This window comes from Narcine bancroftii, chromosome 4 (genome assembly GCF_036971445.1).
Source record: "Narcine bancroftii isolate sNarBan1 chromosome 4, sNarBan1.hap1, whole genome shotgun sequence".
Classification (NCBI taxonomy): domain Eukaryota; kingdom Metazoa; phylum Chordata; class Chondrichthyes; order Torpediniformes; family Narcinidae; genus Narcine; species Narcine bancroftii.
Genome location: NC_091472.1, coordinates 306818699 through 306840895, shown reverse-complemented (window position 1 = coordinate 306840895; position 22197 = coordinate 306818699). Strand labels below are relative to the sequence as shown.

The window sequence follows — 22197 nt, the reverse complement described above, 5'->3', positions numbered from 1 at the left end:
CAATATTTAAAAGCTGTTTATGGAACTGTTTGGACAATTTCCTTTTGTCTTGAAATTCAAATGCTGTACCCTGCTCACCAGTGAGTTATAACAAATAAATCTTTTGTATTTAGTGAGTGCTAACATGTCTAAACTGTAGCTTTTAAAAACTGTCACATTATGAGGATATGATGTCTGTTATTAGAGATATACACATATATCAAGACCTGAAATATTTTTCATGCAAAATGGAGAATGGAGTCTAAAAACATTAGAACACTTTGTTTAATTTGCAGTAAAACAAATGTTAAGTACACTATTGTTTCCACTAAATCTATTAAAATTACAATTACCACAAAGTGGAATTATGTTCCTATTAGAAGCCACAGGTGTGCAGATTAAACTATACTGTCAGCATATAAATAAAGTATTTGAGATTGAAACTGCTGGTTGATTATGGAATTGTTATTGCATAAATTTACACATTCCTGGGAAGGGAAGGCCAAAGTATTTTACAGGTCATCTTCCAATTTAAAAGCACAAAGTCAAAGTAACATTTTTGTAGAAGCTACAATTTACCATTTTGACATTATTTCTGATCTCTGCTTAAATATGGCACAAGTGACAAAGAAGTCAAGAACTTTTAAATATCTAATTACTCAACTAGTTGTATATCTGCAAATGTACCAGAAAACAACTGGCTTAAGGAATCAGAAAAGCTTTTGATTTTAAAATTATTGGGTAATAATAACACTTGTTTTCTATCTTAGCCAAGTAAACAAAGGTCTCAACTCAAAAGGAAAAAATCCCCCCTTTACTTCAGATAGAGACAGTCATATAAAAAAGTAATTTATTTTCTATAGTCGCCAGTTACAATTTTTCTACATGGATTGGTATAATTTCTATTGGATACAAAATACACTGTTTCATTGCCTTTTAAGATTGGAGTGTACATAACTTTTCTTTCATAAAAGGTAAAGCAGAGCATAATTGTTTTTACTTTATGTCTCAGAAACTGTTTCTACATATATCCAAGTTCTGGTATAACCAGTACTAATTGGCTGCTACTAGAATAGATGAAGCGCAATGCAAACTTCATCCTCAAACAGTATTCAGCACTCATGTACATAACAGGTTTCATTCAACATGTATAAACTACAAAGTCAAATAAAAGGTGTAAACAGAAACATCTAACCCCAGTTTGCTCATTCTCCAAGGATACATTGGTGTTCACAATGAATTTGTAAAACTTCAAGGATTCAACTCCTCTCAAATCTCTCCTAGCCGCCAGTCACGAAAGTACACATCTCTAATGGTGCCGCCTTTAGTTATATGCTGCATTATTATTTTCCCCCCTCAATTTCACAGTTGCTATGAACACTTAATGGCACCATTATTCTCTATGGCAGAGCTTTGAATCAGATGATCACTGATCCTCTCAATGGATTTATTACACAATACTGTAGAAAATACAGTTGTAACTTACTGAAAATACATAATAGAAATAAAGTTAAGTAAGCTCGACAAGTTTTCTGATTTGATGTGGTGTTATAAAGTGCAGAGAAAGCCATATAACAGGGAAACATTTCCCCTTGGTGAGAAATCTAAATGCCAGCAGTAATTGCATAGCAATATTAGCAGAGTGACCGGATCTTGAATCCATTTGAATTTGGATTTTCAGCTAGAAAGTGCAACAAAGGGACTTTCAGTCTCGGTTTTCTTCCTAGCAATTGCAGCATTTTCTTCTGGAATGGTCAATGGAGGGAATTCACCATTTGCAGTCAATAAAGAATTTCGAGAAATTTGAGAAATCTCTGCAAGAGTCAAAACAAATCATTTACAATTTTAGGTTCAATATATTTATTTTACCCCCAAGAACTGTATTTCTGGCCACAAACAAGGTTTAGATGTTGCTCTGTAGAGAACTGAAGATATATTTGCTAATGACCAAAGATTACAAATTGACAAGCACTGTGTACCACATTCACTTCACCAGGTTTGTATTATTTCAAGTACCCTTTTAACCCCATTCATTATTTTCCATCAAATTACAATGCCTGCCTTTCTCTGCCCTATATTCTCCCATTACATACACAGCAGATGCAATTTACAGTGGCCCGATTAAACTACCGACCAATACATTTTAGGAATTTGGGAAATAAAACCAGGGCACCGAGAGGAAACCCGTGCAGTCACCGGGAGAACACGCAAACTCCACACAGACTGAACCAGAGGTCAGGAATAGGCCTAGGTCACCAGAGCTGTGAGTCAGCTGCCCATCAGTTGAGCCACTGTACTGCCCTCACGATAGGGTAAGCCATTTTCCTCCTACTTCAATGTAGGTCTTACGGTGGCTTACAACAACAATCAGGTTGATAGGTTTGCATGATTATAAGTTTTAATCCATTACAAAACACACCGTCCATAGATAATTAATTATAATATAGAAATATGCCCCAAAACATTTCATAGAGGCAAAGCGAAACAAAAATTAAAGCAGCTGGGGGCCGGGGGGGGGGTAGTCTTTCAAAACCCTTGAAAGAAACAGGATTTTATACAGGGCCTCAAGCTCTCCCAATTACAAAATTTTTATACAAAGAATTAGAATAAATCCAGATAAATTATTTTTCAATAGGATAGATTTCAGTGCTTACTTTCTGGGTCATCTAGCGCACCATCACTATATGATTCAGTGTCTGAATATGTCCGTATCCTGTGTACATGAGGACGCGATGTCACAACATTAGTTTCTTTCTGGTAATTTGTGTCCAGTTTCCTGCTGAAAGCAAACTTTAAACTTAAACGCAAATCAAGTCTGACATTGAAATCATCTGCAAATCAAGATTCAAGGCACTAGAAAAAGCAGAACTCTAGAGTAGCTAAATAATTGCAAAACACAAATCACAAAGTTGGAATGCTTTGACTAGAACTTGCCAGTAAAACTTATACCATTCAAGTAGCAGTCAATTGTGTGCTGCTATTAACTAATTAAATATGCTGCAATGCAGTCACAGCACAATCGACACCAGCTGTGCTCATGTAGTAACAGTTAAATGTTGGCATTTCCTTTTTTTTTAACCAGCTATCCATACCAGAAAAGGTTTTCTTAATTGCCACTCCCTCTACCCAACAACTGTATCCTCAACCCTCTCTCTACTCCACCCTGTCAATCCTTAAAGACTTACAAATAGAAATTGCAGTCTTACAAACATACCATTGCCAAATCACTAGACCATCATGCATACGCCCAGACAATGAACCTCTGGGAAAACAAAATGTCATCAAATGATCTCATTATTAATAGGAGGGGACAAATGACACAGATATTGGCCATTGAGGCCAACCAGTTCCATACTATCAGTTATGTTCCACAGAACCATCTTTTCATCTTTCCACATCCAAGTCTGTTGTCCAAATACTCTTTGCCTGACCAATTGCATGCTTATCCAGTCTCCCTCTGATAGGAAATGACTATCTGCTGCAACCACTCATGTGGTAAAAAGATCCACAATTTGGCTATGCTTTAGACGATTCTCAACCCCTTAGGACTCTGCTCAAAGTTTATGCCCCACCCCCCTTCCCTGTGGAAGCAGTCAAGTTTAGTTGATTTCTTCTATGTCTCTCCTACTGACAACATGAAAAACAATGGAAAGGGACATTGGACAATGTGAGATAAGTCAGGCAAAGGGGTTAGTTATGGAAAGGATAGGAATTAGTAAAGAGAGGGTTTTGGAGCTTCTAGGGTCAATAAACGTGACCAAGACTCCTGGTCCTGATGGGATTTTTCCCAGGACTTTAAGGGAAGTCAGGGAGCAAATAGCGGGGCTCTGACAGTGATTTTTCAACGATCACTGGAGGAAGGTGTGGTGCCGCGGGATTGGAGGGCTCCAAATGTAGCTCCATTGTTTAAAAAGGCACAAGGTGCAGGCCAAGTAATTATTGGCCAGTAAGTTTGACCAGTGGTGGGGAAAGTTATGGAGGGTATTCTTAGAAATAGGATGTACAAATATCTGGATAGGCAGAGATTGATCAGGGGCACCCAGCATGGGTTTGTGAAGGGAAAGTCATGTTTGACGAATCTTGTTAAGTTTTTTGAAGAGGTAAGAAGAAAAGTGGATGACGGTAGGGCAGTTGACGTGATCTATTTGGATTTTATTAAGGCTTTTGACAAGGTTCCGCATGCAAGGTTAGTAAGGAAGGTTCAGTCACTAGAGATTAATAGAGAGATAGTGAGATAGGTTCAGAGGTGGCTGGGAGATAGACAGCAGAGACTCATGGTGGACAACTATCTGTCAGGATGGAAGCCTGGGATGAGCGGTGTGCCTCAGGGATTGGTGCTGGGTCCCCTGTTATCATTTATATTAATGATTTGGAGGAGGGGGTCGTTAACTAGGTAAAGCAAATATGCCGACAATACGAAAAGAGGGAGGAGTGGTGGATAGTGAGGAAGGTTTCCTTGTATTACAGAAGGATTTGGTTTGCTTGGAAAAGTGGGCTGAAAGATGACAGATGAAATTTAATGTAGACAAGTGCTGCAATTCAGAACAAATAATCAAAATAGGACATATACAGTTAAGGGGAGGGCATTGAGGTATGCAGAGGAACAGAGGGATCTTGGAGTTATGGTACAGAGTTCCTTGAAGGTGGATTCCCATGTAGACAAGTTGGTTAAGAAGGCATATGGTATGCTGGCCTTCATAAATCATAGTTTGGAGTATTGTGTTCAGTTCTGGTCTCCAAATTATAGGAAGGATATAGATAAGGTGGAGAAGATGCAGACAAGATTTACAAGGATGTTGCCTGGCTTACAACATCTAGAGTAGAGAAAGATTAAGGAGACTGGGACTTTATTCAATGGAACTTAAGACAGTTGAGAAAGGATTTGATAGAGATATTTAAAAATATGAAGGAAATAGATAGACTAGACACGAGTAGACTCTTTCCCCTGAGGGCAGGGGAGGTTGGAACAAGAGGGCATAAGTTAAGGTAAGGGGGCAAAACTTTAGGAGAAATGTTAGAGGGTGGTGGCAGAGGAGATAGTTGCAGCAGGGTCCTTTCTGTCATTTAAGAGAAGGTTGGATATGTACATGGATATGAGGGGGTTGGAGGGTTATGGGCGGGGAGTGGGAACCAGTGCAGACTCGAAGGGCTGATATGGCCTGTTTCCACACTGTAAACTGTTATATATAAAATATTTTATGATTTCAGTCCATGACCTCTCTTAAATGTGCTATGGCCCCCATTGAGGATGGCTACTTTAAAAAATTACCAAGATTAAATTTCTTTTGCTTACCTATCATAAAGAATGTTACCAGGATGACTAATTGATCGCTTCACCTGTAACGTTGAAATAGAAATGATCAATTATTAAACTTGTATCCCAGTTTAAATTATTATCAAGTGCAAGTCATCAAAAAGACAATTAAAAATTACACAAGATAAAACTGGAAAAGGAAGCATTGTAAATGCCATATTTGTTGTTCTTAATAGGAACATACCCGAACCATCTGAACCGGTGAAGGTGATACAGGAGAGACAAGTAGATCAGAGTGAGCAAACTGGAACATTTCTGGCTTAAACTTGGCATTGGCTATTTTCATACACTCTTCAAGAGTTGTAATGAAGGTATTACATGTGGCACTGAGCAAAGAGGAGGCTTCATTCATGTTCTAAGAGACAAAAGTATATTTGTATAAAATTAATATGCATCGAGCAAATTATAGATACACTATTAAGATCAATGAATTCCCTAAATACAACAACCTGACTAAAAGAGCAATACCTTCACACAATTTTGCAGGTTCGAAGCCAGCAAATCAACAAATAGGAAGCAACAATTAGCATTAAAAAGGGGATGTAATTATGGATCAATTAAATAACCATATAACAATTACACTTCGGAAACAGACCATCTCGGCCCCTCTAGTCCATACAGATTTAAGTGATCTCTAATCCCATTTCCTGCACCCTGCCCATAACCCTCCAACCCCTTCACATCCATGTACCTTTTGCTATTTACACATTTGTAAAAACACTGAATTTACTTTTACCCTGTTCGCTATAGCCAACTCATACCTTCTTTTCGCTTTCCTAATTTCTTTCTTCAGCTTCCTTTTACAATCCATGTATTTTCCAAGCATCTCATTTTACCTTGTTTCTTATATTTAATGTAGGCTTCCTTTTTAAACTCGAACCAACCTTCTAATCTTCCTTGAAAACCACGGCTCTCTTGAACTTTTGGCTCTGCCTTTTATCCTTAACAGTAACATAAAGATTCTGCACCCGCAAAATCTCTCCTTTAAATGCCCTCCAATTTTCCTCTACCTCCTTCCCATAAAACAAATCAGCCCAAACCACTCCTTGCAAATCCCTTCTCATTTCTTCAAATCTGGCTTTCCCCCACTTAAACACCTTAATCTTTGGAACAGACCCCTTTCAATAATTACATTGAGAGTAATGGTACCATCATCGCTGGATCAGAAGTGCTCCCCAACACACACCTCAGTCACCTGCCCTATCTCATTCCCCAACACTAGATCCAATACTCCCCCTTCTCTAGTGGGTACCTCAATATGTTGCTTCAAAATACTATCCTGCACACATTTTACAAATTCTAATCCATCCAGCCCCTTCACAGAATGTGCTTCCCAATCTATATTAGGAAAATTAAAATCCCCCACTAACACAACCCTGTGCTCATTACAAATCTCTGTTATTTCCTTACACACTTGCTCTTCTATTTCTCGCTCCCCTCTAGGAGGTCTATAATACACCCCTATAATTGTAATTTCTCCTTTTCCATTTTTTAATTCCACCCATAACCGCCTCCCTTGACGAGCCCTCCAATCTATCTCGCATCAGGACCGCTGTAATATTTTCCCTGACAAGCAATGCCACGCCCCCCCTTTACCCCTCCAATTCTATCACACCTAAAGCAGCAAGATCCCAGAATATTTAGCTGCTCGTCACATCCCGCCTGCAACCAGGTCTCACTAATTGCCACCACATCATACTGCCATGTTTATCCACTCCTTCAGCTCGTCCACCTTCCTTACAATACTCCTAGCATTAAAGTAAATGCATTTCAGAGATTTCCCACATCTTTCCATTTCTCCCCATGTTTACAGACAACTTATTTATTACCATCATCCGTCCTCCATCACTGAATCAATCCTTTACTTTCTCAATCATGTCTTTCCACCCCCAAACTTTGTCTACAAGCCTTCTCTATGCTGTTCTACTTTATATGGATCCCTTCCCCCAACCACACTAGTTTAAAGCCCCCTTAGTAGCCTTATCAAATGCCCCACCAGAGTCCTGATCCCTCTGGGATTCAGATGCAACCCATCCGTTCGGTACAGGTCCCACCTCCCCCCAAAAAAGGGATCCAAGAACTCTAATCCCTGCCCCATACTCCACCCCTTGAACCACACATTCATCCTCCACCTGATACGATTCTTGCCCTCACTGTCACGTGGCACAGGAAGTAATCCAGAGATTACTCCCCTTTGTAGTCCTTTTTAGCTCCCTACCCAATTCCCTATATTCATTTTGTATGACCACTTCACTCTTCCTCCCTAGGTCATTGGCACCAGCATGTACCACGACCTCTGACTCATTACCTTCCTCCCTTAGGATGTCTTTGACACATCCCGGTGTCTGGCACCAGAGAGGCAAACCACCATCCAGTTTTCTTTATCGTATCCATAGAATCCCCTATCTGTCCTCTTGACCACTGAATCACTTAATCAACTAAAGAGAATAGAGTTGACTACACTTTGCATAATGTTGATACAGATAGAGCAAAGCTTTCATAATCAAAGGTAGAAACAATGCCATTATTCAAAACTACGTTGGATAGATGCTTAAAGGAATATGTGTATAGGGTGAATACATATCAGAACATTTTATTCCCCCAGGATGAAAGACAAATAGTCTGTTTCCCGGTTTAATTTCAATCTACTTTCCTAAATCACCAAGACGATTTAGTTAAAGCAGAGAGAAACCTAGCAGTCTATATACAAAATTCGATGTATTCACTTCAATATATTCTGATACTGTACCTCAGCAGATGGTGTCAAACTTGGCTGACCTTGTTTAACAGACTCTTGTATTGTATGAACTTGCTGCATTAATAAGTCACAATACAACCGAAGTTCTGACATCTTAGTTTTGAGAGATTCGTTGGTTTCACTGATTTCTGCAGAATTCAAATAACACAATTTACACTTATGAATTATGTATATTAGTATCTACACATGAAAATTCATCAACATGTAGTTTATAACCAGAATCATCTGATAAGGATCAACACCAGTATTAGTTTGATAATTATCTTCTGAACCCATATTCACTTTACAAAATGAATTATTTTAGTACATTAAATACACTTTGATTTACCAACAATATAATAGTTACATTTATTTTCTGGGTCAACATCTTTAATTGTAGACTGGCATAAATATCAAAGGGTTTCCAAATATCTCATATGGTTTAATTTTGTAATGGAAAATACTAAGTTATACAAAATGATGACCGTAAATAAAAAGAAAATTTCAAGCATTGATTTAAGAGTTAAATCAAGTAGCTTTCAATTTCCTTAATGCATGTTACAAAATCTTGCTTGCATTTCATGTTACCTTTTTCTTTTTTAGTCCTGGTATCTGTAAGACATGCTTTTGAACTCCCTAGTGCCACCAACCACCTCTGCCTCTCAGCAGCATTGACTGATTTCACATAGAAATGTTGCTCACCGGGAATAATCAGCTCCATTCGTGTGTTATCTGTTGAATGTACTGTTTTTAAAAGAAGAACAAACGATGAAGTGATCCTACAATAAACTACACCTACTTACATTCTCATAAAAATATTGCTAATTTTTACAAAACAGTAATCATTTCGATCTTCTTGGAGAATAAAATCAATGCCTTGATGGAACATTTAAACTAATGATTTTAACAATGCTGACGGTTTCAAGGTTTTCAGAACATAGAAAGAAATATCAAATTAACTAACAACTAATTTGACATTAGAAGTGTTTTATACTTGCCTTTAATTTCACAAACAGCCATTTTGATACTCCCTTTGCTGCCTTTGTTAACATCATCCTGGGAATCATAATAAGAAAGTATTCCATTATCGAGCATGAACCAACGAGGCTGCCAACCTAAGAAAGAAATAACAATTGAAATGCAAAATCACAACCAATTCTTTGAAAAACTGATTTTCACAGGATCTGTACTGAAAAGTGTAGAGCAGGGATGGCCAAGCGATGGTGCATGCACCAAAAGTGGCGCATTGCGCCCCAGTGATAATTTTTAAAAAAATAAGCCTACTCATGCAAAAAGTATTAACCAAAAACCCATTTGTAGAAAAAAAATCTAACAGGAATTCAAGTAGTTTAGAGCTAGAAATGGGTTTTACTGAGAATAAATCTAAACCTTCGCAATTATTTTTGGCATATTTATTATTTCGTGCACATCTTTTGGCAAATGTTATCTTCGTTCACATTGAACAATTTTTTTTAATTGAAATCGGATTAATGAGTCAAACTAGGAAAGGAGGACTTTTGTTCTGCAGTCATTCCATAACCGTCCAATACACATTTGATGCCTGTTTGATCCTGAGGGGCCAGGCGTCTGCACCAGCAGTGCATCGCAGGTTTTTGCCAGTCAGTTTACAATCGACACCTGTGCACCACAAAGCTGTATTTTGTTTGTCCTTTCTGAACATTTGCAGTTTTGTATTTTTTTGAAAATTAAGCCTTGTTTTTACATTCAGGTCCTCATCGCAAAAGCAGAAAGTGATAGTAAGTATGAACTCAATGAACGGTGGGAAATGAGTTCCTATTTATAGCAAATCACAAGGCAAAGGAACAGAAGCGGCCACTAGGCCCATCGAGTCTGTTCCGTAAATCTATACTAAGCTACTCTACACTAGTTCCAATTTCCGGCCTTTTCCCCATATCCCTTGATGCCCTCACTAATGAGATATTTGTCTATTTCTTGTTTAAATACTCCCAGTGATCTGGCTTCCACTGCTGCATGCGGCAGTGAGTTCCACAGATCCACGACCCTCTGGCTAAAGAAGTTCTTCATAATCTGTGTTTTATATGGATAACCTCTAATTTTCAGACTATGATCCCCTTGTCTTCGATTCACCCACCAAGGGAAACATCTTACCCACATCCACCCTACCTGAATCTTTCAAAATATGAAATGCCTCTATGAGATCACCTCTCATTCTCCTATTTTTTTTCTTTCTTTGGCTTGGCTTCACGGTCGAAGACTTGTGGAGGGGTAATGTCCACGTCAGCTGCAGGCTCGTTTGTGGCTGACAAGTCCGATGAATAAAACCCAAGAGCTGCCAAACGCTCCTCGAACGTTAGCCCATGCATTCCGGGAATCCTCAAAGTTACAAAACACAACGAAGAACTTTCTCATGTTGTATCTGAGCAACTGAAAGACCTTGTCCATGCTTGTATTTTCTTTTCTTTAGCTTTGGGTGAATCTGCTGACATTTGTTGTTGCCCAGTTAACCATTTTTATGAGGAATTGATAATTTTAGTGTTTTTGAAGAACTGATCAGCCTTGAGTTGCTGCATAGTAAAACAAGAGGATCAGACATATTTGACAAAGTAAAATTATGCCGAGAAAACCCAAACTTAGATTCTAGTAAACTCACTGGCATTTGTACTGACAGAGCACTATCAATGATAGATAAAGCCACTGGGACTACACTTTGCTTGAAAAAATTTGAGGCTGTTATCTATTAAAATATCACTGCTTTATACACCAAGAGTCACTGTGGGAACAACTTTAAATTTGCAGTACTGGTTGTGAAATGTGTGAACAAAATTAGAGCAAGAGGATTAAACAGATGAGAATTCAGAGAATATTGTGAAATGTTAGATTTGGAATATGGCAATCTCATCCTTCATTGATGTGCGCTGGCTTTCTAGAGCACAAGTTCCGAGTAGATTTTTGAAACTGAAACATACTGTTCATAATTTTCTAGAAAGGAAAAATGAGCTGCCTGAGGAAAGACCCTTTTATGCGGTAACAATTGGCTATTTGATTTAGCATTTTACTTGATGTTACCAGCCATCTCAATTATCTAAATTTGAAACTCCTGGGCAAGAACAAATTGTTTAGTAAATGATATCAATGAATTCAAGATGAAGTTAAAACTGTTCATCTCAGAACATTTTGAGCCAGTTTCCATACTTAAAAGAGCAGAGTCAATGTGCTGAAGATAATGGCAATTTTACAAAATATATTGAAAAAAATCAGGTTATTGCAAGAGTCATTTTCGTGATTTTGCTAAAGATGACAACTGCATTCTTGCATTTATAAACCCGGTTTCTCTCAGTGAACAAAAATTCATGAAGATGCCTAGTAACCTACAATGGAACCTATTGTCTTGGAAATAAATTCATTATTGAACATGAAATTGATGAGCTTCTCCGAGCCCCAAATACTTCTAACAAGATTAATTTCTGGTGATCATTACCCTGTGAACATTTTCCAGAACTAAGAAAATTTGCCCAGAGTTAAATGCGTAGTTTTGGAATGACGTACAGATGTGAACAAGCATTTTCAGCCTTGAAATTAATTAAAAACAAAGTGAGGTCACGATTGATCAATTCAAATTTTAAGACTTCTCTGCTGCTCTAAGTAATTTAACACCAAACTTAAAAACTTGGTGAAATCAAAACAGACTCAAAAGCTTCATTAAGGTAAGTAATGTTTATCTTGTTTTTATATTAAATCAATACATTATATAATAATGCTAAATTTGTCTATACTAACATTTTTTAATAAGATTTGAATGGGGGGGGGAGGGTACAAGAGTTGTATGGCACATCTGAGCCCATGCATGAAAACATTGACGAATGGATTGTAAAGGGTTGGCCACCCTGGTGTAGAGGGATGATAGCCATAGAATAGAAGTAACAGGAATGAATGAAACACATTTGGGGCATTTATTTTATTTCAGAGATACAGTAGGGTAACATGCCCATGAGCCCTTGTCACCCAAATACACCAATTAGCCTACAAACTCTCTACATCTTTGGAGAGTGGGAGGAAACCAGATCACCTGGAGGAAACCCACACAGGTCACTGAGAGAGCACACAAACTCCTTCCAGACAGCGCCAGATTCAATCCTGGGCCATTGGATTAACTGTTACACTAACAAGAGGGAGAATGATGGGCAGATGGAAGATGGAAGAATCGGAGGGGAAAGTGTTGAGAGAGGAATGGGAGGATTGGTGGAAAAAGGTAACAGACCAGGGATAACATTGGGCAGATGGAACCAGGAAGGAAAGGGGAAAGAAAGGCAAACCAAAGGAGCAGAACAATAGATAGCATGTAGGCAGACATGTGGGTGATGTGCAGATGGAACCAGGTGGGGGTGTCTTAGTAACAGTGGGGGCTGAAGGTTGGCAGGTAAATAAAGGGCCAGAGAACCTATGCTACCAGAGTGGGAAAGGAACACAGGGATTGAGTGTTAGCTAAAATTGGAAAATACAATTTTCATAGCATTGTAGGCCATCTATCAGAAAAGATGCTGTTCTTGTGGTTGGCCTTCACATGGCAGTGGAGGAGGCAGAGGATGGACATGTTAATATGGACCTCAACCAGAAGCACAAGATGGCCACTGCAGACCGTGCAGATGCTCCGTAAAATGGTTATGTCATCTACATTTGATCTTGTGGAAGTAGAGGAAGCACCAGATGCAATAGAATGAAACATAAAAGTCTGCAACACAGATTGTAATCAAAACACAGAAATGCTGGAGGAACTCTACTGGTCACTTAAAATCAGTGAGGACTCGAGTGGCTCGTTTCTGTACTGTAATTGTTATTATGTTCTCGCCCTTCCTCAAGGCGTGAGTAAAAATAAACACGTCCAAATTAAAGGCTGGGGAAAGGGGGAAGAATGGGAAGGGGAGGAGTACAGACCAACAGACAAAAGGTGTTAATTGAGTCAAGGTCAGAATCGATTTTGTCTCTGTGAAAGGAGATGGAGAGAAAAGTTAAAAGAGAGAGACTGAGCTAGAGAAAAGGGAAAGAAGTTGAGTATATAACAGAAATTGAAGTTGATATTAATGACATCCGGTTGGAGTGTACCTAGATGGAAGACGAGGTGTTGTTCCTTTAATTTATAGGTAGTCTCAGTCTGGCAATGCAGACCAGACATGTCAGCAAGGAAATAGGACAAGGAAATGAAATGGGTGGCAACTGGAAGATCTACGTTATTGCATTGGACAGAGCTGAGGTGCTCAATGAAGCGATCTCCTGGTCTCTCTGATGAAGAGGAGACCATAACAGGAGCATCGGTTGCTTCACTTGGAATGACCGTCTGGGGCTCTGAATGGTGGTGAGGGAGGGGGTGTAACATCCTCATTCACTTCTCCCTCCTCACCAATCACCCCCCTTAGCACCTACCCCGGTGACCGCAGGAGATGCTCCACTTGTGGCCACACCTCCCACAATATCCAATTTTTTGGATCCACAATACCTTTTTTCCATTGGTCTGTATTCCTCCCCCTCCCATTCTTCCCTCTTTCTTTCCCCAGCTTTAAAATTCAAGTGCTTATTTATTTTCATTCATACCTTGAGGTATAGCTCAGGTTAGAAAATTCGGTTGAACATCTTTACCTCCAATGGATGCTGCAAAACTGGCTCTCTGCAAAACTGGCTGCCTTCCTCTAATATTTGAGTTTGGAAACGATGCAATAGACCAGGTTAGAGGAGATGCATTAAACCTTTGACTCACCTGGGAAGGCTGTTCATGGATGGTGGTGAAAGAGGGTTTGAAGGGATTTCCAACCAAACTGAAACCAGGTATACTTTCTGCAATTTCTGAACATTGTGGTTCTGACAAATTTGCATAAAACAACAAGCAATTGACAGAGACCAACTGTTCCCTTCTGAAGACTTCCTCATTTCAAGTAAAGGGTGGTGAAGACAACATTACCATGTTCCCTGCATTGGTCAGGGAATTGAATACAGGAGCTGGGACATAATGGTATCATTTTACCTGCGAATTATACTGGTGAAATCACATTTGGAATACTGTGTGCACGCAAGATCATCTAGCTATAGTAAAGATGCTATTAAGCTGGAAAGCACACAGAAAAGATTCACAAGGATATCACTAGGAACTGGATTATTTGAGTGATAAGGAAAGTCTCAATAGGCTGGTGCATATGAGGGCTGTAACCTAAAACCCTAAATTTTTTAAAAAAATCCCAAGGTGCCTGCACAAGTTAAATCATCAGTCTTTTACCCAGGATAGGAGTAGGAGATGGTTCTAAAGTGAGAGGAAAATTATTTAAAAGGTATTGAGGAGGAACTCCGCCCCCCCCCCCCCCCCCCACCCTATGCAAAAGGTGGTGAATATGTGGAACATATAAAGGGTTGGGTATAATTACAATGTTTTTAAAATATTTGGATAGGTACGGGCAAAGGTTTGGAGGTTTGAGCCAAATGGGACTAGCTCAGTTAAACATGATCAGCATGGATGAATTGGGGCCAAAGGATACTTTCCCACACTGTTCATCTCTATCACCTCCCACAATTGCAGGGAGAATACCAGGGGACAGAGAGGGCTGAAGGGGAAGAGATGAGCAGATTACTGAGTCACAAAGAATGCGATTCCCGCGGCAAGTGAAAACAGGGCCAGGGAGAGAGAGAGGAAAATATGACTGGTGTTGGGATCCCACAGCAGCTCACAGGAAAGATGTGGAGGGCTAGCGGGTTGGGAGCTGACAACCTAGGGAACTCCACCGGTTTTTCTAGGCAGAGAGAAGTGGATAGAATGGGAGGTAACATTTCCTGAAGAAGGACATTTCAGAAGTCCTAGAGCACAAAGCTTCATCCTGAAAGCAGATCCAGGAGACCAGGAAACAGAGGAAGGGATGGCACACTTACATGAGACAGGGTTGGAGGAGGTGTCGCCAAGGTAGTTGCTAGAAATAAGTGGGCATCAGTAGATATCAGTGGATAGTTTGTCTCCACAGATGGACAGGGAGATGCAGAAAAATAAGATAGGTCAGAGATAGTCAAATAAATTTGAGGGCAAGGTGAAAGTTGATAGCAGTAGATTGCTCCAGATTCCAGCATTATCTCCTTAGAACACACCTCTTTTGAGAAATGGAAATACTGAGCAAAGAAATATGGAAGGGCTAACCAGGTCAGGTACCATCAGTGTCATGGTCCTTTATTCAGAGTAGGAAGGGATGATATGAAGTAAGAACAAGGAGGGGAAAAGTGCAGAGGCAGCTGGAGGAAGAGAACCAGTCAAAGAGAAAAAGTGAGAACAGAATACAGGAAAACCAGACAGAGGGGAGGGGAAAGGGTACCCAAAAATCAATGTTCACGTTGTTGGGGTTGAGCCTGTCTGGGAGAAACGCAAGCAGTTCTTCAATGGTGTTATTCATAGGATAAGGCAGAGGAGACACAGGCAAGTGGGTTCAGTTTGGATGGAAATCCCTTCAAACCCTCTTTCACCACCATCCATGAACAGCCTTTCCAAGTGAGTCAAAGGTTTAATGCACCTCCTCTATCCTGCTCTATTGCATCTTTTCCAAACTCATATATTAGAGAAAGGCAGCCAGTTTTGCTGAGAGCCAGAGAGCACAAGGCTCAGGATGGCAAATTTCCCAAAGACCTGCACTCTGTCTGCTGGAGTCGACCATATCAAATTTCTCACAGTATTCCCGCACTGAATAGGTCACCCCCATTCGCCCTGAGGTTGGGGGGGGGGGGGGAAGGTAAGAGCAGGTTCCTCCTAAAGAGGCCGAACCTGAACCGAACCCATTCACCCTGAGGTTGGGGGGGGGTGGGGGGGGGGGAAGGTAAGAGCAGGTTCCTTCTAAAGAGGCCGAACCTGAACCCAACCCATTCACCCTGAGGTTGGGGTGGGTGGGGGGGGGGGAAGGTAAGAGCAGGTTCCTTCTAAAGAGGCCGAACCTGAACCCTGCCCATTCCCCCTGAGGTTGGGGGGGGTGGGGGGGGGGGAAGTAAGAGCAGGTTCCTCCTAAAGGGGCCGAACCTGAACCCTACCCATTCACCCTGGGGTTGGGGGGGGGGGGAGGTAAGAGCAGGTTCCTTCTAAAGAGGCCGAACCTGAAACCTGCCCATTCGCCCTGGGGTGGGGTTGGTGGTGGGGGGAAGGTAAGAGCAGGTTCCTCCTAAAGGGGCCGAACCTGAACCCTGCCCATTCGCCCTGGGGTGGGGTTGGTGGGGGGGGGAAGGTAAGAGCAGGTTCCTCCTAAAGGGGCCGAACCTGAACCCTACCCATTCGCCCTGAGGTTGGGGGGGGTGGTGGGGGGGGAAGGTAAGATCAGGTTCCTCCTAAAGGGGCCGAACCTGAACCCTACCCATTCGCCCTGAGGTTGGGGGGGGGTGGGGGGGGGGGGGAAGGTAAGAGCAGGTTCCTCCTAAAGAGGCCGAACCTGAACCCTACCCATTCGCCCTGAGGTTGGGGGGGGGGTGGGGGGGGGGGAAGGTAAGAGCAGGTTCCTCCTAAAGGGGCCGAACCTGAACCCAACCCATTCACCCTGAGGTTGGGGGGGGGTGGGGGGAAGGTAAGAGCAGGTTCCTTCTAAAGAGGCCGAACCTGAACCCTAACCATTCCCCTGAGGTTGGGGGGGGTGGGGGGGGGGGGAAGGTAAGAGCAGGTTCCTCCTAAAGAGGCCGAACCTGAACCGAACCCATTCACCCTGAGGTTGGGGGGGGTGGGGGGGGGGAAGGTAAGAGCAGGTTCCTTCTAAAGAGGCCGAACCTGAACCCAACCCATTCACCCTGAGGTTGGGGGGGGTGGGGGGGGGGGGAAGGTAAGAGCAGGTTCCTCCTAAAGGGGCCGAACCTGAACCCTACCCATTCCCCCTGAGGTTGGGGGGGTGGGGGGGGGGGGGAAGGTAAGAGCAGGTTCCTCCTAAAGGGGCCGAACCTGAACCCTACCCATTCGCCCTGAGGTTGGGGGGGGAGGTAAGAGCAGGTTCCTTCTAAAGAGGCCGAACCTGAACCCTACCCATTCACCCTGAGGTTGGGGGGGTGGGGGGGGGGGAAGGTAAGAGCAGGTTCCTTCTAAAGAGGCCGAACCTGAACCCTAACCATTCCCCCTGAGGTTGGGGGGGTGGGGGGGGGGGAAGGTAAGAGCAGGTTCCTCCTAAAGGGGCCGAACCTGAACCGAACCCATTCACCCTGAGGTTGGGGGGGGGTGGGGGGGGGGGAAGGTAAGAGCAGGTTCCTTCTAAAGAGGCCGAACCTGAACCCAACCCATTCACCCTGAGGTTGGGGGGGTGGGGGGGGGGAAGGTAAGAGCAGGTTCCTCCTAAAGGGGCCGAACCTGAACCCTACCCATTCCCCCTGAGGTTGGGGGGGGTGGGGGGGGGGGGAAGGTAAGAGCAGGTTCCTCCTAAAGGGGCCGAACCTGAACCCTACCCATTCGCCCTGAGGTTGGGGGGGAGGTAAGAGCAGGTTCCTTCTAAAGAGGCCGAACCTGAACCCAACCCATTCGCCCTGAGGTTGGGGGGGGGTGGGGGGGGGGAAGGTAAGAGCAGGTTCCTCCTAAAGAGGCCGAACCTGAACCCTACCCATTCCCCTGAGGTTGGGGGGGTGGGGGGGGGGGGAAGGTAAGAGCAGGTTCCTCCTAAAGGGCCGAACCTGAACCCTACACATTCGCCCTGAGGTTGGGGGGGGTGGGGGGGGGGGAAGGTAAGAGCAGGTTCCTCCTAAAGAGGCCGAACCTGAACCGAACCCATTCACCCTGAGGTTGGGGGGGGTGGGGGGGGGAAGGTAAGAGCAGGTTCCTTCTAAAGAGGCTGAACCCAACCCATTCACCCTGAGGTTGGGGGGGGTGGGGGGGGGGGGGAAGGTAAGAGCAGGTTCCTCCTAAAGGGGCCGAACCTGAACCCTACCCATTCCCCCTGAGGTTGGGGGGGGTGGGGGGGGGAAGGTAAGAGCAGGTTCCTCCTAAAGGGGCCGAACCTGAACCCTACCCATTCGCCCTGAGGTTGGGGGGGGAGGTAAGAGCAGGTTCCTTCTAAAGAGGCCGAACCTGAACCCAACCCATTCGCCCTGAGGTTGGGGGGGATGGGGGGGGGGAAGGTAAGAGCAGGTTCCTCCTAAAGAGGCCGAACCTGAACCCTACCCATTCCCCCTGAGGTTGGGGGGGGTGGGGGGGGGGGAAGGTAAGAGCAGGTTCCTCCTAAAGGGGCCGAACCTGAACCCTACCCATTCGCCCTGAGGTTGGGGGGGGTGGGGGGGGGGGGGAAGGTAAGAGCAGGTTCCTCCTAAAGAGGCCGAACCTGAACCGAACCCATTCACCCTGAGGTTGGGGGGGGTGGGGGGGGGGAAGGTAAGAGCAGGTTCCTTCTAAAGAGGCTGAACCCAACCCATTCACCCTGAGGTTGGGGGGGGGGGGGGGAAGGTAAGAGCAGATTCCTTCTAAAGGGGCCGAACCTGAACCCTACCCATTCGCCCTGAGGTTGGGGGGGGAGGTAAGAGCAGGTTCCTCCTAAAGAGGCCGAACCTGAACCCTACCCATTCCCCCTGAGGTTGGGGTGGGGGGGAAGGTAAGAGCAGGTTCCTCCTAAAGAGCCGAACCTGAACCCTACCCATTCCCCTGAGGTTGGGGGGGGGGAAGGTAAGAGCAGGTTCCTTCTAAAGAGGCTGAACCCAACCCATTCACCCTGAGGTTGGGGGGGGGGGGGGGGGGAAGGTAAGAGCAGATTCCTTCTAAAGGGGCCGAACCTGAACCCTACCCATTCGCCCTGAGGTTGGGGGGGGAGGTAAGAGCAGGTTCCTCCTAAAGGGGCCGAACCTGAACCCTACCCATTCGCCCTGAGGTTGGGGGGGGAGGTAAGAGCAGGTTCCTCCTAAAGAGGCCGAACCTGAACCCTACCCATTCCCCCTGAGGTTGGGGGGGGGGAAGGTAAGAGCAGGTTCCTTCTAAAGAGGCCGAACCTGAACCCAACCCATTCGCCCTGAGGTTGGGGGGGGGGTGGGGGGGGGGAAGGTAAGAGCAGGTTCCTCCTAAAGAGGCCGAACCTGAACCCTACCCATTCCCCCTGAGGTTGGGGGGGGTGGGGGGGGGGGAAGGTAAGAGCAGGTTCCTCCTAAAGGGGCCGAACCTGAAACCCTACCCATTCGCCCTGAGGTGGGGGGGGTGGGGGGGGGGGGGGGAAGTAAGAGCAGGTTCCTCCTAAAGAGGCCGAACCTGAACCGAACCCATTCACCCTGAGGTTGGGGGGGGTGGGGGGGGGGGAAGGTAAGAGCAGGTTCCTTCTAAAGAGGCTGAACCCAACCCATTCACCCTGAGGTTGGAGGGGTGGGGGGGGGGGGAAGGTAAGAGCAGGTTCCTTCTAAAGGGGCCGAACCTGAACCCTACCCATTCGCCCTGAGGTTGGGGGGGGAGGTAAGAGCAGGTTCCTCCTAAAGAGGCCGAACCTGAACCCTACCCATTCCCCCTGAGGTTGGGGGGGGGAAGGTAAGAGCAGGTTCCTTCTAAAGAGGCTGAACCCAACCCATTCACCCTGAGGTTGGGGGGGGGGGGGGGGGGGAAGGTAAGAGCAGGTTCCTTCTAAAGGGGGCCGAACCTGAACCCAACCCATTCACCCTGAGGTTGGGGGGGGGAGGTAAGAGCAGGTTCCTCCTAAAGAGGCCGAACCTGAACCCTACCCATTCCCCCTGAGGTTGGGGGGGGGGGAAGGTAAGAGCAGGTTCCTTCTAAAGAGGCCGAACCTGAACCGAACCCATTCCCCCTGAGGTTGAGGGGGGGGGGGGGGGGGGAAGGTAAGAGCAGGTTCCTCCTAAAGAGGCCGAACCTGAACCCTACCCATTCCCCCTGAGGTTGGGGGGGGGGAAGGTAAGAGCAGGTTCCTTCTAAAGAGGCCGAACCTGAACCCTACCCATTCCCCTGAGGTTGGGGGGGGTGGGGGGGGGGGGGGGGAAGGTAAGAGCAGGTTCCTCCTAAAGAGGCTGAACCCAACCCATTCACCCTGAGGTTGGGGGGGGGGGGGGGGGGGAAGGTAAGAGCAGGTTCCTTCTAAAGGGGCCGAACCTGAACCCTACCCATTCGCCCTGAGGTTGGGGGGGGAGGTAAGAGCAGGTTCCTCCTAAAGAGGCCGAACCTGAACCCTACCCATTCCCCTGAGGTTGGGGGGGGGGGAAGGTAAGAGCAGGTTCCTTCTAAAGAGGCCGAACCTGAACCCAACCCATTCGCCCTGAGGTTGGGGGGGGGTGGGGGGGGGGAAGGTAAGAGCAGGTTCCTCCTAAAGAGGCCGAACCTGAACCCTACCCATTCCCCCTGAGGTTGGGGGGGGTGGGGGGGGGGGAAGGTAAGAGCAGGTTCCTCCTAAAGGGGCCGAACCTGAACCCTACCCATTCGCCCTGAGGTTGGGGGGGTGGGGGGGGGGGGGGAAGGTAAGAGCAGGTTCCTCCTAAAGAGGCCGAACCTGAACCGAACCCATTCACCCTGAGGTTGGGGGGGGTGGGGGGGGGGGAAGGTAAGAGCAGGTTCCTTCTAAAGAGGCTGAACCCAACCCATTCACCCTGAGGTTGGGGGGGGTGGGGGGGGGGGGAAGGTAAGAGCAGGTTCCTTCTAAAGGGGCCGAACCTGAACCCTACCCATTCGCCCTGAGGTTGGGGGGGGAGGTAAGAGCAGGTTCCTCCTAAAGAGGCCGAACCTGAACCCTACCATTCCCCCTGAGGTTGGGGGGGGGGGAAGGTAAGAGCAGGTTCCTTCTAAAGAGGCCGAACCTGAACCCTACCCATTCCCCTGAGGTTGGGGGGGGGGAAGGTAAGAGCAGGTTCCTTCTAAAGAGGCTGAACCCAACCCATTCACCCTGAGGTTGGTGGGGGGGGGGGGGGGGGGGGGAAGGTAAGAGCAGGTTCCTTCTAAAGGGGCCGAACCTGAACCCTACCCATTCCCCCTGAGGTTGGGGGGGGGGGGGGGGGGGGGGGGGAAGTAAGAGCAGGTTCCTCCTAAAGGGGCCGAACCTGAACCCAACCCATTCCCCCTGAGGTTGGGGGGGGGGGGGGGGGGGGGGGGTGAAGGTAAGAGCAGGTTCCTTCTAAAGAGGCTGAACCCAACCCATTCACCCTGAGGTTGGGGGGGGTGGGGGGGGGGGAAGGTAAGAGCAGGTTCCTTCTAAAGAGGCTGAACCCAACCCATTCACCCTGAGGTTGGGGGGGGTGGGGGGGGGGGGAAGGTAAGAGCAGGTTCCTTCTAAAGGGGCCGAACCTGAACCCTACCCATTCGCCCTGAGGTTGGGGGGGGAGGTAAGAGCAGGTTCCTCCTAAAGAGGCCGAACCTGAACCCTACCCATTCCCCCTGAGGTTGGGGGGGGGGGGAAGGTAAGAGCAGGTTCCTTCTAAAGAGGCCGAACCTGAACCCTACCCATTCCCCCTGAGGTTGGGGGGGGGGGAAGGTAAGAGCAGGTTCCTTCTAAAGAGGCTGAACCCAACCCATTCACCCTGAGGTTGGTGGGGGGGGGGGGGGGGGGGGGAAGGTAAGAGCAGGTTCCTTCTAAAGGGGCCGAACCTGAACCCTACCCATTCACCCTGAGGTTGGGGGGGGAGGTAAGAGCAGGTTCCTCCTAAAGAGGCCGAACCTGAACCCTACCCATTCCCCCTGAGGTTGGGGGGGGGGGGGGGGGGGGGGGGGAAGTAAGAGCAGGTTCCTCCTAAAGGGGCCGAACCTGAACCCAACCCATTCCCCCTGAGGTTGGGGGGGGGGGGGGGGGGGGGGGGGGGGGTGAAGGTAAGAGCAGGTTCCTCCTAAAGAGGCCGAACCTGAACCGAACCCATTCGCCCTGAGGTGGGGGGGGGGGGGGGGGCGCCGTTGAAGGCCCAGCCGTGGAGCGCGCCTCCCGGCCGTTGTTGGCGGGTAGGGACCGGGGCGGCGTCGGGCCTCGCTCACCCGTCAGGTAATTGGTCCACTTGTAAAGTATTCCCTCCATCTTCACATCGTGCGGTCCGGCCTCAGCCCTCCATCAGTTCGCCGGGATTACGGTAGACACCCACGGGTCCTCGCTGACCTGTGACCCCGCTCTCATTGCCGGGCCAGCGTCGGGTGGCCCGAGACCTCGTCCGCCAACCTCCCGCTCAACTGCATGGCGTCTGGGTGGCCGCCCCCCCTCCCTTCGACGTTGGACAGAGACGGTCCGTCCGCACGTGACTGGCCGCCGTTTCTCTCGCGAGG

At 46.3% G+C, this 22197-nt stretch overlaps 1 protein-coding gene across 6 annotated transcripts; it reads right to left on the bottom strand.

The window, feature by feature from the left end:
• Positions 1-815: 815 nt before the first annotated feature.
• On the bottom strand, positions 816-22189 carry plekha3 (pleckstrin homology domain containing, family A (phosphoinositide binding specific) member 3). 6 transcript variants are annotated; one of them, XM_069935842.1, is made up of 9 exons: positions 21916-22189; positions 9029-9145; positions 8733-8774; positions 8043-8179; positions 5478-5648; positions 5273-5316; positions 3194-3241; positions 2634-2755; positions 816-1793 (listed from the first exon to the last, which is right to left on the bottom strand). In XM_069935842.1, the coding sequence occupies exons 1-9, from the start codon at positions 21953-21955 to the stop codon at positions 1657-1659; spliced, it is 858 nt and encodes a 285-aa protein (XP_069791943.1). In that variant the 5' UTR covers positions 21956-22189; the 3' UTR covers positions 816-1656. The 6 variants fall into 6 exon arrangements, with proteins under 6 accessions (XP_069791943.1, XP_069791940.1, XP_069791937.1 ...); XM_069935839.1 differs by having other exon boundaries at positions 2634-2692; positions 8619-8774; positions 21916-22188; XM_069935836.1 differs by having other exon boundaries at positions 8619-8774; positions 21916-22187.
• Positions 22190-22197: the final 8 nt, after the last annotated feature.